This window comes from Aricia agestis, chromosome 18, assembly GCF_905147365.1.
Source record: "Aricia agestis chromosome 18, ilAriAges1.1, whole genome shotgun sequence".
NCBI lineage: Eukaryota > Metazoa > Arthropoda > Insecta > Lepidoptera > Lycaenidae > Aricia > Aricia agestis.
The window spans coordinates 164,687-181,002 of NC_056423.1; the positions used below are offsets into that span (position 1 = coordinate 164,687).

A 16,316-nucleotide genomic window follows, 5' to 3' on the forward strand; every position below is an offset into this window, starting at 1 on the left:
GCATGGGGCCAGACTGACGTGGTGTGAAGCGTCTATAGATATTATTATTATTATACGTGGGAGAGCCATGCCTCGGCACGAATGGGCCGGCTCGACCGGAGAAATACCACGTTCTCACAGAAAACCGGCGTGAAACAGCGCTTGCGCTGTGTTTCGCCGAGTGAGTGAGTTTACCGGAGGCCCAATCCCCTACCCTATTCCCTTCCCTACCCTCCCCTATTCCCTTCCCTTCCCTACCCTCCCCTATTCCCTTCCCTTCCGTTCCCTACCCTCCCCTATTCCCTTCCCTTCCCTTCCCTACCTTCCCCTATTCCCTTCCCTTCCCTCCCCTATTACCCTATTCCCTCTTAAAAGGCCGGCAACGCACTTGCAGCTCTTCTGATGCTGCGAGTGTCCATGGGCGACGGAAGTTGCTTTCCATCAGGTGACCCGTTTGCTCGTTTGCCCCCTTATTTTATAAAAAAAAACTCTAATTTTAACTTCTAAAGCCGATCATTTCAGAAAATAAATATTTTTTTTGTCTATGGTTACAGATGATGGAGTGTGGTTGGTGCGCGAGATGGGTCCACGCGAGTTGCGAAGGTCTATCCGGGGAGGGCTACCAGCTGCTATCGGCGTTGCCGCCGTCGATCGAGTACATCTGTTGCAAGTGCATGCCGAATGATCCTCCGTGGAGAAAAATGCTGACGGAACATCTGAAAGGACGATTACTACATCTGCTCAAACTACTGGCGAAAAACAAGAAAGCGTGCGCTCTACTGAAATTAACGCCACACAAAAATACACCCATTCCGAACAAGACGCTCCGGATTATGACCCCACAGGCCATAAGAAAACTTCACTTCGAAAATGTCGATGAATCCATAAAAACGACTGAAACAAAAGTCTACAGGAACACATCGCGAGGCCGAAAAACCACGGCCTTGCAGAAACCGAACGATCCGAGTTCGTCCCAGGCGTGGCCGAGCCCCTCGATCATTCCCGGCGTTGACATGGAGAAGGAGGACATTCCACACACACACAAGGTGGTCAATCTACAGGAACCTCTAATGCAGAACAAGGAAATATGTTTCTCGACCGGCCTATACAGTACGAAGGCCAACTTTAACTCCTCGTGTGTTGAAGTGCACGAGAATTACACAACGGAGACTAAAATGGAGACGAACGAGGCGGCCATCGATAAATACGAACCTATATCAGACGACGATGAACCGGTGAAGACGTTCCCTCAAGCTCGAAGTGAACGAGATCTGAGCCCGCCGGTTTGTCGCGAATTGGCCGTTCCCGGGGAAGAGTCTCAACAAAATATGAGTGACGACATAAATAGAATCGCGTCACCTTCGCTACTCGACATAAAGAAGAGAGTGAACAGTGACGAGTATGTGTCGTTAAAAGATTTCAATCACGACATGAAGGAGGTCATCGAAAGAACGTCGAATGTCGACCTCGAAGACATTTATAAGGAGCTGTTCTCCGAGACTTTTCCGTGGTTTGATTGCCAGAACAACTGTCTTCAGCCGAACTTGGAAGTCGAAGGGGAGCTGGAAGATTCCGATTCGATAAAAGACGTCGAAATGGTCGACCCGAAGGGACTCAAGTCGGCTCCGCATTCCATTGACCGGGCGCTCGATCAAATTGTGCCTAAACTCGAACCAGACTTACCGACGGATGAGGAGGATCTCCTGGAGTTCTATCCGGTGCCAGACTCGCGACTTTGTGTGCTGTGTAAAACGGTCGGCGACGGATCGCCTACTATGGAAGGACGACTACTATACTGTGGTCAGAACGACTGGATTCATGCGAATTGTGCGCTCTGGTCGGCCGAAGTGTTCGAAGAAATCGACGGATCTCTACAAAACGTCCACTCGGCAATATCCAGAGGAAAGATGATCAAGTGTGCAGAATGTGAAGTAAAAGGTGCAAGTGTAGGTTGTTGTGCTAAGAACTGCAGTGAAACATACCATTACGCGTGTGCACGAAAAGCTAACTGCGCTTTTATGGATGACAAGAGAGTATTCTGCCCCACGCATGGTAAAGATGTACCAAAGAATAGTTTGCAAAAGGATGCAGATTTTGAATTGACGAGACCGGTTTACGTTGAGCTAGACAAGAAGAAGAAAAGATACAGCGAGATAAATAAAGTACAGTTTCTAATGGGATCTCTGACTGTCCTGAGTCTCGGTAAGATTGTCCCATCTGTCTCCGACTACGAGGAATTTCTAATGCCCGTAGATTTCTCATGCTGTCGGCTATTTTGGTCGTCTAAAAAACCGACAAAAATAGTAAGATACACAATAAAAACAAAGCTCCTACTTGCTGAGCCAACACCTGGATTTGATTTTGGAGTGAACATTACAGTCGATCACTCCATGGATGTTCAAGTTGTCGAGAGAACTATGGCAGAAATTGGCGCCTGGCACGAGAATTTACAGAGTATGTCCAATAAGACAGCCCTGATACTAAAAAGTGACATGTCACCTATTAAATTTGGAAATACTCTAACTTTAGAAGACATAGCAGTGAAACAAGTCGTAGATAGTATGCTGGACACTATCTGCAAGCAGGAGCAGCAGGATGAGGACGAACCGCAGAATACCGCAGATCTGCTACCTCCAGAAGTAAAGGATGCCATATTCGAAGATTTAAATCATGATCTTCTCGACGGCATTTCAATGCAAGACATATTCCCGAAGCTGATGTCATACGAAGACCTCGTGGCGATGGATTTGAAGAACGAATTCTTTGGGGTCATGAATCAGGCCGACGACAAGTCAGATTCGCGTTCCACTGATTTCATAGATGAACTTTTGTATGCTCGATTGGAATCGAGTAGCAAAGAACTGAAGAGAAGTAAATCAGAAATGCTTCTGCAAAATCCCAACATCAAGTCGTTGACTACAGGACGAGGCCAACAGCGCTCCACCAGTCTCACGTGGAACAACAAATTCGACACAAGCTTACTATCGTCAACCATAAAAAGATGTAAAATGGGAAAGACGTCTACAGTGACGGGAAAAATGAGTCCCATCCCGAGAAGTATTGAAAATGCACTGGAGGCAGCTAAAACGACAGACAAAACTGACAAAAAGCCTAAAATGGAAACGTCGACCAGCAGTACTATTTGCACTGATATACCTCATTCTTCGGGCATCAACTACCGAACGACGTCGCCGAAGCAAAAGGATGATCCGAATTCCGATAAAAATGACAAAAACGAAGGATTTTATCCAGACGTTATTGATTTCTACACAAAAATTCAGTGTAGTCCTATATCTCAATTAGATGGAGCCGCAGACTGGTCTAGCTCCGAAAGTACGTGTAGCTCCCGGCCGGGCAGTCCGAGAGACGACTTCACGCCCATACAACAATTGGACGGAGCCGAGGATAATCATCCACATGACAACCTTAACAAGAACCAAGGCAATCAATTTTTATACAGAGCTACGGGATCCGAGAGCACCTACACAGTCACAATAGCTGGAAATTCCATCAGCGGCCAGCCCGAACTAGTGATGCGACCCTCGGATGATGGGTCGGGACTACCGGGACACATGGAGGAGCTCGTGAGATGTGACAGGTGTCATTGCACCTACAGAAATAAGGAGTCGTACGATCGACACATACCTTCTTGTGACATGATGTCGACCAGCGAAAGTGAAAGTGAAAATCCCAAATCACCCGAGAATCGAACCCTGACGACCCTACAGAATGCGTTCGGGGGTGCTTTCGCTCAGCCGATGATTATTCACGCTGGAATGGTGAGTGGAACGGAAAACACAGTTAAAGCTGAAACCATTTCAGCCAGAAGAACATCCATAAACACGAGACAAATTACAATCAACGGCACGATCGTTGAGACGCCATCTCCTGGACCAGGAAACGAAATGACAATGACGTTTACAGAACAAATGAAGTCTGGAACGGTAATATTCGATCAAAGTAAAACAACAAATGTTCAAGTATCCGCAAATCAACAAGTTTTGTCGTCACCGCAAATTGTTGTCACGCCACAGATGCTGCTTCCGCCTAAGTCTAGTTCTGCAGCAGGCCAGAAAATCGTCACACCACAGATTATTTCTCAACCGGGTCTTCTACCCTATAACATTTGCACGACGATTAAACCTGGCAACGGCAACGCGAATATACAACAAATACAAGGGAATGCAGATATGGCTCAGTTGCTATCTGGACCTGGAGGTATTCAAGTTATATCGTCGAACTCTAATCAAGTCCTAACGATACCTTCAAATCAGGGAATGATGCATGGAAAAAATCAAGTCGCTAATTTTCCAAACATGGCAAGTGCTTCATCGATTGCTCTGCCGGTGAATTCCATTCAAGGGATGCCAACAACATCAATCATTCAAAACATACAACCCATGATTCGACCTCAGTTACAAGGGAATCCCACAATTGTCATGCCGGCTATGACTGCACAGAGGTTGACGTCCCCGAATACTCAAAATAAACAGCAAATAATTCTCCCTAACTCGACACAAAAGTCTCCTAAAAAGCAGCCTCAACCCGTTCAACCGAAACCCATATTCCAAGCCGCAAACAGAGGCCGAGGTAGACCGATGCCAAAACCGACCACAATAACGAAAAGGCAAACTAAGTTAGAAAAAACATTTACAACTATAAATCAGACGCCTATCGGACCAGGGAATACTGTCATACAGTTGCAAACAAATAACCAAACTGGGCAACCGTCTATTATTGTTCAACCGGTGACGAACCAAAATATTATGTCGGCCTATGTAGAAGCCCTATCCCAGCAACAGAACCAAAATATGCAATACATAGCAACGATTGGCCCTCAAGGCGACTTTAAAGCCACACCGACTCAATTCATATCTCAGAGTGGTCTTGTACCTCAAACATTCCAAATTCAACAAACCGAGTCTGGTGGCCTGGTAGCGGTGCCCAGTGGAGGTATACCAGTACTTCTACCTCAAGGAAATGTCGGAATTTTGCCGCAAGCAATTCAACAAGGCGCTACAATTTTACCGCAAGGAACGATTCAGCAAGGAATAATATCTCAGGGTCCGAATGGCCCAACGATACTACCTCAGGCGATACACACACAGAACGGGACTACCATAATACCACAAGGAACAATACAAGGCCTGACGTCAGGAAACATTTCTTCACAAACCGCAACACTGTTGCCAAATAATACTTTACAAACTGCAGGTGCAACTGTGGTTTCTCAAAGTGGAATCGGTAATGGACAATCTACTATAATTCATAATGCTTTACCCACCCAAGGAAACACTCTGATATCGCCAGCCACGGGCACTACCATCTTGCCTCAGGGTACAATATTGCCGCAGTTCTGTAATGATCAAGTTCTGTTGGGTTCAACGCCGACATTGGAGATGGTTACCGACCCGTCAGGTTGTATGTATTTGACAACGACCCAACCCGTCTACTACGGCTTAGAGACTATCGTACAGAATACGGTGATGTCGTCACAACAATTTGTGTCTACGGCCATGCAAGGAGTTCTCGCACAAAATAGCAGCTTTTCGGCTACGACGACTCAAGTATTCCAAGCGAGTAAAATAGAACCCATAGTGGAGGTCCCCACAGGATACGTCGTGGTAAACAATGTCGGTGATAGTGTGGTTTCTCAAGCTTCATCTTCAGTCGCTAACGTTGTGACAGCTCAGAATGTGCAATCATCACCGCAAACACTGAAAACTGTAAAGACGTCTGTACCCAACCTGACTTTACAACCATTGCCGGATAAACAAGTCAACAACAATCGCCAGACTCCTAAAGTTATTCAAATGAGCCCGCTTCCTATAGCAGTTGGCTCACAGGCTGGAAATAACATAAACATTAAGCATGGTCTGAACCCGATAACATCACAGATACATAATATGAGTCTTGCAAATACTTCGCAACATCTATCCAGACCTACTATTTCAAAACCGAATACTGTTACTTTAACACCTAATGTAACGCTTGTGTCATCAACTGGGCAGCCATTAATGGCTATATCGCAATCCATTCCCAACACTGCAACGTCGTTCTCGATGCAGTCTATTCCCCTCTCACAACCTATAGTTTCGAGCTCGATTGCGCCATCAGGGAACAAGAATAATACGATGAAGATTGAAAATTCTCACGTGATTGAAATAAGCGGAAACCTGAACGAGAGTTCATCTCATCCAAGTATGCCCACCATAAGTGTAACTCAAAGTATAAAATCACCGACTCCCTGGAGACAAATAAATACAAACAACAATTCAAATATCGATAATAAGATAGATTTGCACAATATGGGAATAAAATTGAACACTTCTAACAACTCAATAATGAATTTAAATAACATAACTACAAATAGACAAATTCCGCATTCCGAGTCTGGAAAAGAAAATCCTAATTGCCTTATGTCAATGAATAACGCTGTAAACTCCATGCAGAACTCAATGCATTCCCATCAATTTGAGTCTAATATGATAGTCAGTAGTCATTCGTCGAATCACTCTTCTTCTAATAATATGATTCAAATAACAGCTGGAAACATATATCCTCCTTCGACGAGTGTTTCCAATACTTTCGATCCTGACACGACGCTGAAACTAAGTAAGATAAATGCTTTATCTAAAACAGGAGACGGGCACTTAAACTTTTCACAAGAAATAATGGCTCCACATGCCCAACAGCACATGCAGAATGAAAAATGTTTCCAGAACTTGGGAAATACTGAGAAACATTCCAACGAGGGTATGAATAATCAGATGAATATACATAAATTGAGTAGCTGCCAAGTTGCAAACAATAATAGTAACATTAATAATTCTCCTTCAATCAGCATTATACCCCACAACATGATTCGTCCCCAAATGCAGAACAATCAGAATTCTATTTCTATAAACAATAATCAAAATCAGATGGGATCAATACCGAGTAGTTCTCATGGACAAGTTCAGCTTATGAATACGGTTAATACGTCTATGCCGAATATGAACATGTCATGCCATGAATTGGTTAATAATCGTGGCAATATACAGTCTTCTAATGAAAACTTGCATCAAAATAATCAACAAATAGACATAGCAAACTCTAGCATGACTATGTCTAATGTGTCGCATGGCAATATGCAAATGATATCGCACGATTCAAGCGCGATGTCTTCCTCATCGAATCAAATTCATATAATGAATGGTCAAATCCAGCATAACCGTCAAATAGAATGCAGCAATCAAATGCAAATGAACCAAGTATCTAACAATAGAATGTTCCATGATAATATGATAAACCAATCACAAAACCATAATCAGAATAATATGCTGCCAAATCGAAGCACACCAGAATCGAACAGTCATATGAATCAAAACGTTAACATTCACGGATTATCTAATAGCCATAACATGAACAGAACGGATCATAACGAATTAAACCATATGCATATGAACCAATCTTTATCTAATATTTCAAATATGCAAAGCAACAGAATGCTAAATGATAACATGCAGAGTCATACAATGAATAATATGAACCATCAAATTCACAATAGATCAATGGATTCTATTCACAACCAACAAGTTCACTCGATGCAACAAATGAATGTGCATATGTCAAGCGGGAATGCCCGCAACCAGATGGAGAATAATATGCATATGAATCAACAGATGTCGATGCAATCAAATAGGCAAATGGAAAATGTTGGTCACCATCATCAACACCAAATGTCTAATACGATGCAAATACAAAGCAATCGAACACACATGGATAATAACTTAATGGGCATGCATCAACATGTATCAAATCAGATGCACAATCGTCAACAAATGGAGAACAACATGCACATGCACCATATGCCCGGAAATAACTCTAACCATGGATTAAATAATCAAGTCGAAAACTCTAATGTATTAGGAAATATGCATAACAGACATGATAATTCAATGGGAATGCAGAACTTAAACTCCCTAAACCAAATGCAAAATAACAGAAACTCTATGGAACATTCGAATATGATTCAACATCAAATGAACAATGTTAATTCCATGGGTAGCATGAACATGCATAACAACCTCAACAATTCTTTGCAAATGTCTAATACTAACCATCAGTCCGTCAGTAACCAACTGATGCATGTTCCTAATATACCAGATATCAAAAATGACTTCCAAAATTCATGCAGTGGCAGTTGCTCAAACAACAGTTCACAGTTCTCTAGTAACCAGACGTCATTTGACTTGCCTACCAATATGAACACTACTGCTAACATGAACATGAATAGCAATGCCAACATGATGCATGGAATGAACGTAAGCAATAGTAATATGATTTTAAATAGCAATAATTCAATGTATGGTAACAACAGCCAGAATAATATGCCAGGACACGATATGTTATTGAGCTGCAACAACACCAATGACCACAATTTGATGTCTGTTAATTCCAATAATATGATGTTAAACAACACTTCAACACACAGTGCTCACAATCAAAACCAGCAGATATTGAATAACCAAAATCAGAATAACCCTCAGATAAATATAAACAGTTGTGCTATGAGTGGTAATAATACTACGCAAAATCAAATTACTAACTTGGATAGTCCACTAAATAGACCTAATATACCAGTGAATGACATACCTAAATTTGGACAAGAACAGATTAGAGGGAAGAATTTAATTCCACAGCAGTCTAATAATACTATGGCGATTCCGAATATTTCCAGTAATGACTGCTCAAAATTGAATATTGTTGGCAATAACGATAAACAGAATCACACAATTTCGGTCAACAATCAGATTGGATTCATGCAAATGAACTCTCAAAACAACAATAGAGTGATCAACTTACCTGAGAAGAACAGATCTAATAATAATGCACATGTTGATAATAATTTCAGTCAACACGTCTCTCAGCAACATAATATCAGAGTTGTGACTAACAATGGTAGCAGTAGCGTTTCTAACATTTCAGCAGACGCGCTGACCTACCAACCTAAACCAGAAAATAACGGGACCACCATTAATGTTCCATTCCAAGCCATTCCCAATAGTGCACCCATGAATATTAATGTTAATTCCAGTAACAACACCGTCAATATTACAGTACAAAATAATCTCGTTGATCCTAAAATAGCAGCTAAAGCCACCGATCTAAACTTTCCTCTGCAGCCTAATGCAAATCTGCTGCAAAATCAAAGTAATAATAACATGATTTGTATACCAGTGCAAAATAATCCAATTAACCTTCCGAACCAAAATAACGCAAGTATATCACTACCTAAAACGCGTCCTACACAGCAATCTGGTATTCCGACGAACGTTGTTAATCCCATATCGATGAGACCAATGAATAGAGTGCTACCTCTTCACAGAGATGGTCAAAGCAAAGGCTCCAAGTCTTCAGGCAATAAAGTAGCCGCACCTAAACAACGACCAGTGAGTAATGATATGCCAGATTTGAATATGAAAGACGAAACTATAGACAGCGATCTAGAGAAAGCAATCGAGGAGTCAAAGCGAATGATGGAATTAGAAAAGGCGAAGAGAGAAAAAGAGGAAATGGATGCGGCTCGTGCTATACAACTGTCCACCGAGATGCAGGTAGCGAATACTAGTGTAGCCACAGTTAGAGAAGAAGTCAATCCACCTACTGACATCGGTAATAAAAATAATTCTTTACCGAGCTTGGACGCGGAAATAGAACCTGAAATACCAAAAGTTTTAGTGGAGAAAGATATCAATAAATCAGTAGCGCCGCCAAAATTATCAAATGCGCAAACCAAATTGCTGAAGAGACCATTGGTAGATAAGAAAAATGAAGATGCAGTTGCGACGAAGAAACAGAACAAAGTTGCCAAAGGTCAGGAGAATAAGTTCTCTCAACCAAAACCAGTGCCCGAACCGGTGAAAGACGATGGACCGAAATTAATATACGAAGTTTCTTCAGAAGACGGGTTCTCCTATTCTTCTACATCATTGACTGATCTCTGGGCGAAAGTTGTGGAAGCTGTACAGAACGCAAGAAAACAATCTGGACTCCCGTCAATTCAATATAATCTATCTTCGTCGCTTTCTGGAGCACATCTGTTGGGGCTGAACAACAACGCTCTCAGATACTTGATCGAACAACTTCCAGGGGTAAGCGTTACGATCCTTATATTAGACCAAATATATACAGTTTTTTTAGTTTTAAAAGTAAGTATCTGTCCCGGCAAACACTGTTTTCCTGCTTTTCTCTTGAAGTTTTTTCTGATTTTTTTATATAGACCTCCGTGGAAATCGGTTCGTGCGTTTTGGAGTTATAGCGTCACGAAGGAAAACCCGACTTTATATATTAGAAGATATCCGATGCCAGCAAAAAACTTCACCTTTTTCTTGTATAAGATACATTATATTATTTGATTTTATTACTAACCTAATCTCAATTTGCAGGCAAATCGCTGCACAAAATACAAGATCCGTCACGGGCGAGCGCTGAGCAGTTGGGACAACGACTTGGGCCTGAGCGAGGGTTTCAAGGAGAGTCCTTGGGGCAGCGCGCGTACAGGACCCATAGCGAGGAAGCCCAACCACGACATGTTCAGTTGGATGGCCTCGCCCTACAGGGAGGAACCGCCGCCGCTGACCGGACAAGAAGTGGAGAGTTCTATATCCAGGTACTGCAGTTGTGATAAATAGTTGTTTTTTTTATAGAAATTCAGTGAGGTTTTTTATTGAGTAAAATGTAAATATTCTATATTTTTTGCTCTTACTATACTTGTCTCTTTCACTCAGATGATCCACGTAAGACCAATACAACATATTTTTCGTTCGCGAGTGAAACAGCATCAAGCTTGTTATAATATGTCCCTGTCTTTACTCTCTAATATAAATACTGAGTAACAGAACTCTATTGACATTCTACTGACTCTATTTATTTTGGTTAAAATTTTAGGAGGCTGGCAACACTACCGCTAGCAATGAGGTTCAGACAGCTGAAGGAGACTGCCAAGGTGTCGGTCGGCGTCTACAGATCGCACATTCACGGCAGGGGACTGTTCTGTAAACGGGACATTGAAGAAGGTATGTGTAAACCAAAATTATAAAGTACCATATTCATATTTAGATAGAGGTGGCAATTTTTAAACAACAACTGCAACTTGGCAGTTGGCGTAATCGTGGACAAAAAGTATTCTAAAGTAAAAACAATTATTGTATTGCTCCCTGCTTGAGTCTAAAATGATTTATTCTATACATGAGTTTTGATAATTGCATTGAAAACATTTCAAAACTGTGGAATTAATTTTCTTGGAATTTGGCACATATCCTGTGTCTCACTCTAGTGCGAGTGAGATTATGTCCTCATCTCTTTCTAAGGCGACTCGATGACTGAGTATGTGTACATAGTCATAGCGTTCTATCTTTCATATTTTCTTCTCACTATAGTGCAAGAGTCAATGGGACATCCTTACTTCCTTACTAATATTATAAATGCGAAAGTGTGTCTGTCTGTCTATCTGTTACCTCTTCACGCCCAAACCGCTGAACCGATTTTGCTGAAATTTGGTATAGAGATACTATGGGTCCCGAAAAAGGACATAGGATAATTTTTACGGTTCCCACGTGATAAACGAATTTTGGCGTCATCTAGTATAATTATGTGATATATAATAATATGTGATCGTGGTTTCAAAAGTATATCGCCGTCTGTTTGCCAGGCGACATGGTGATCGAGTACGCGGGCGAGGTGATCCGCGCGGCGCTCGCCGACCTGCGGGAGAAGCTGTACGAGGCGGGCGGCGGCGGCGGCGGCGGGCGGCGCGGCGGCGGCTGCTACATGTTCCGCATCGACGACAACCTCGTCGTCGACGCCACGCTCAAGGGCAACGCCGCCAGGTTCATCAACCACTCGTGCGACGTGAGTCAACTATACTTTACAGTTTACACAGAGCCAATAATCTCGGCGCCGGTCTTTCGGAAGCCACTATTGGCCTGGCCCCTGTTGTTTAAACGAGGATATTTCTTTGGGTCTGCACAAGTTTGCAATTAAAAAATAATAAATTTGCGGCAAAGTTTGTTGGAAAAGAAATGCTAATGCAAAAAAACTCAACAATTAAACAACTATTGGAATTTTTTCAATATCCTACTATGTGAATAAATTTTTCTTGTATGAAAAGATAATTTACATAAAAATATGATCCTAAAAGACTTGGAGACTCTTCAGTGAAACGAGTATACACCTTTATACTAACAGTGAAATCTGTTTACAGCCCAACTGCTACTCGCGCGTCGTCGATATACACGGACACAAGCACATCCTGATCTTCGCGTTGCGGCGCATTTCCGTCGGCGAAGAACTCACATACGACTACAAGTTCCCCTTCGAGGAGGTCAAAATACCCTGCACGTGCGGGGCCAAGAAATGCCGGAAATACCTAAATTGAGTGAGTCAATTATGAGCGGTTTCATGGTTAGAATATGTCTGCAGCAGCAAACGCAGCGGCAGACTGCAAAACGACGCTGTCGGTGTTGCTAATACGATTCTAATATTTTAAGTGATTATTGCAGCTTCGTTACGCGTTGGAATCAACCCGTTTTCCAACAAACAGTAAATAGTACTCTCGTAAATGTAAAAATGAACATTAAATAAGTTGGTTTGATATTTCGTGAGAATGCTGCTTTGTAGTTTTATAGGAAAGGGACTGGATCAAACGAGGAACGGAACTGTATTAATTTTCTAATTTAATAGTAGAATCGGAGCATAGATATCGGACTATTTTCTTAAATTTTGCAACATTAGAAGAACTTAAGTGACAAGTGACCATTTCGTATACAGCGTGTTGCAAAAATATAAATAGTTTGTTGCATTCTGTATATTAAAATTGTCCTATTATGTAGTACTATCGTTCGTAATTTGAGGTCGATTGCCAGTTGCGATTTGCTATCGACTTGCGGATGCATTTTGCAGTTGCGTTGTGCAGTCGACTTGCAGTTGCGATTTGCAGTCGGCGTCGTTTTTATCTGGACATTAGCGAGTACAAGCTGTGCTGAAATTTAGGAGTTTTGTCATCGTATAGATACTATTTTGTAGCACAGCTTAGTTTTATCTTTGATCGTTTTAGCATAATATTAGAAGTACATAACTGATTTTATACTAATGATAGGAGTACCTAATATCGATGTGACAAAAAAAACTATGATAGGATGACGATTTTAGATTTTATTTTGGAATTGAGGGACCGTAAATGCTGGGTCGAGCGCAATTTTTATATGTATATATGTAAGACAATAAGTCCAATCACATATCGAACGCTCCCACCTCAGAGCCCGCGACGTCGCGCGACGCTACGTCGCGACTCCACATGAATCTTGCTATGATCTCTTTTTGAATCTACCCAGTGTTAAAAATGTTGGATGTATCATTGGTTCTATATTATTTTGTGATAAGTTTTTTTTATATTGTGTAAATATTTTGAAATCGGTATTTTAGGTTTAAAGAATGTTTGCGAACGGCTTAAGTGAGTCCACTCGACGCGATGTGATATGTTCACCTTCTGGTGGGAATGGTTAGTGCTTAGATTTGTTCCTCATTTTATTTCTTCTTGTGATCATTTAAGTCTCGACTAACGTGTACATAGGAGATGGATTTAGTTGTTATCGATGCGAGTACATTTGAGGTAGCGACGTTACGAGTACAATGTTACTTTTTTTAGTAATTTTAATAAGTATTTGTATAGTGAATTTGTAAATAAGAGTTATAATCTGTCATAATAATGACCCTTGGTTAAGCGACAAATCGTTATATTGTAGTCATAGCGGTAGGATGTACTTTACAGAGCGTTATGTACTGGATATAATGTCCTCCCGCCGCAAAATGTACGGTTCGCAATGTCACTATGACGTGAAATGTCACACTTATAAAATGACGTTGTGGAAAATGTCTTACACCCACAATATTACACATCCACAATCTCTGAACTCAGACTTGCGCGGGTAGTTTTGCTGTTTAAGAAATGATTGCATCCCTCAGTTATTCACTCAATAATTAGATGTCTACAGAGTATGACAATGTCATTTTTCGATCTGGACATTTTGCGTCGTGTTGACATTAGGTACGCGATGCGACATAGTGCGATGGAAGGACATGAGTTATTTGATTTTGGCGCGGAGTTGTTTTATTGGACCCCTTTGGATAGACTGTTGTACGCTCCAAGCTGATTTTAACGAGAAAATGCACATTTGTTAGCTTTAAATGTTTTCAGCACAGCTTTTGTTGATATAAATTTTTAGAATCCATATAATTTTAATACATTTTTACAAATGAGTCTTAGCATCACAGTATCATCACATTGTACGACATAGGATTTCACAGTCTGGCTTATGCACATGTATTTTTTCGAATGTTTTAAAACTCATATACAGCATGTTCGAAGAACTACCATAAGTTTTAAGAGTCGATAAATGAAACTAGCAGGTATACTTTTTGCATACCGATCTACATTGTCTTCTATTGTAGAGTGGTATGTAAAATATTATACACACAAACATGCAAATTGTATTTTAAATACATGTGCATAACTATAGCTTTTTTATAAAAAATTGCAATGTAGCTTTCAATTTTTACTCGGCCAGTTTGTATTCATTAATCAGGAAAATTAAAAATTATAGCTGGCCAGGTGAAAATAAAATTACCCTATAACTTTATGGTTACCAGCCCAACTATATTGACCATTTTACTATAATTATTGCCATAAATAGAAATCACAATCAAGTTATTAAAAATCGCATGTAGGTTTATAATGTTTTTTAAGAATGAATGATGGTATAAAGGCGGTAATGTATGGGCTGTTGTAAGATTTAAGTGCGCAAAAGCTACATTGCAACATATTTAACTGAATCTATCTATGATTAATGACATTTGGTAATAATTCTGATTGTTAAAATGCTAAATGTGTGCGGTGTTTTGTTCAATAATTTCTCCATCACTGATTCAGATAAAGGGACTACAATTATAAAAACAGTATTAACTACTATAGAACTGCTTGTCTATGATTTTATGTATGGTCAATTATCATTATTGCAGCATTTGTAACTGATCTTTAAGTTTCTTTTTCTACACGAGTACCCCTGACTGTTAAAGACGTAGTGCCCTTCTGTCAACTATGACTTCATCAATTTTTAAACTTCCGTCTGAACTATGGCTTTATCGTAAAACTGTAGTACATATTCTTAGTCATATTTAGGTTTCTGAAGTCTTTGGATCAACATCGTTTTTTAATGTTATTATACAAAAGAAAAAAATGTGCACTAGTCTTTATTGAGCCCTGCAACGGCATTGTTTATCAGTTGATTGTATATTGCTAATAGTAAGGCAGGGATTTTGAGCGTGTCAAATATCTATATATAGGTACTTGAAGAGTAGGACAATAAAAAATTTATTGCCATATTCTTATAGTAACCATGACGATCTTTAGGTATTACAAAATAATGTCCCCTAAAATTCTCATCTACTTTTAGTTGGCCAATTATTGGGTGTCAACTTCTTTAATTTTTTTAATGCAGCTATATGTCTACAAAATTTAAAAAGCGCTCAAGATCCCTGACAACACTATTCTAATTCCATTTGGTGTCATTTGAATTTATACATCGACCTATGATAATAAATAAAAAGTACAGTAATGTTTAATAACTATCAATTGTACATCTATGTTAATATTAATTGTCTATATATATTATACTAAAAATGTTATTTTCATATAATTATCTCCTAACTTGTGTATTTGTAAATTTTTTAACAATGTCAATTTATTTATTAAATTGGTTTTTATATTTTCTAATATAAATGAGTAATAATTTAAATCTGTTTATAATTAGGAGCATGTACATTTTGTGTTGTGTGTGTCAGGGAAAATCACCTAATAATAGGGTCCTAAACTTTTGTAAATCGAAATGTAAAAACATCCATAATTTCAATAAAAATGTGGGTAAAAATTGTAATTATTGTAAATTTGAAAACACCCTGTAGCACACACAAATTATTTGAAAGCCAAAACATTACGTGATGAATAATTATATTTATTAGGTGATCATTTTTTGATATTGTTTACAATTTTGCTTTTAATTTTAAATAAACACATGCCATTTTGCCTAATTTTATTATTATTATATTTTATTGCTTTAAAAGCACCAATTTTACAATCGCATAGTCCTTTGACCTGTCTATACATTTTATTTATTTCTGTCATTATTTTGTAATGTGGTAAAATTTACCAAAAATAAAATACTAAAATGTGCTTTATATAATCGTTTTATTTCAAAGTCCCGTTGTCGAAGAAGAAGAAGAACGGAGCGCGGGATATT

At 39.8% G+C, this 16,316-nt stretch overlaps 1 protein-coding gene across 2 annotated transcripts in view; it reads left to right on the forward strand.

Annotated features, from left to right (window-relative positions):
- LOC121736025 (histone-lysine N-methyltransferase trithorax) overlaps positions 1 to 16,210 on the forward strand; it is a 33,641-nt gene extending 17,431 nt beyond the window's left edge. For both annotated transcript variants that reach the window (XM_042127057.1, XM_042127058.1), the window contains 5 exons: positions 534 to 10,115; positions 10,410 to 10,633; positions 10,912 to 11,039; positions 11,675 to 11,874; positions 12,227 to 16,210. In XM_042127057.1, coding sequence (XP_041982991.1) covers positions 534 to 10,115; positions 10,410 to 10,633; positions 10,912 to 11,039; positions 11,675 to 11,874; positions 12,227 to 12,400 — 10,308 coding nt within the window. In that variant the 3' untranslated portion in view covers positions 12,401 to 16,210. The remainder of the gene's footprint in view (positions 1 to 533; positions 10,116 to 10,409; positions 10,634 to 10,911; positions 11,040 to 11,674; positions 11,875 to 12,226) is intronic.
- Positions 16,211 to 16,316: the final 106 nt, after the last annotated feature.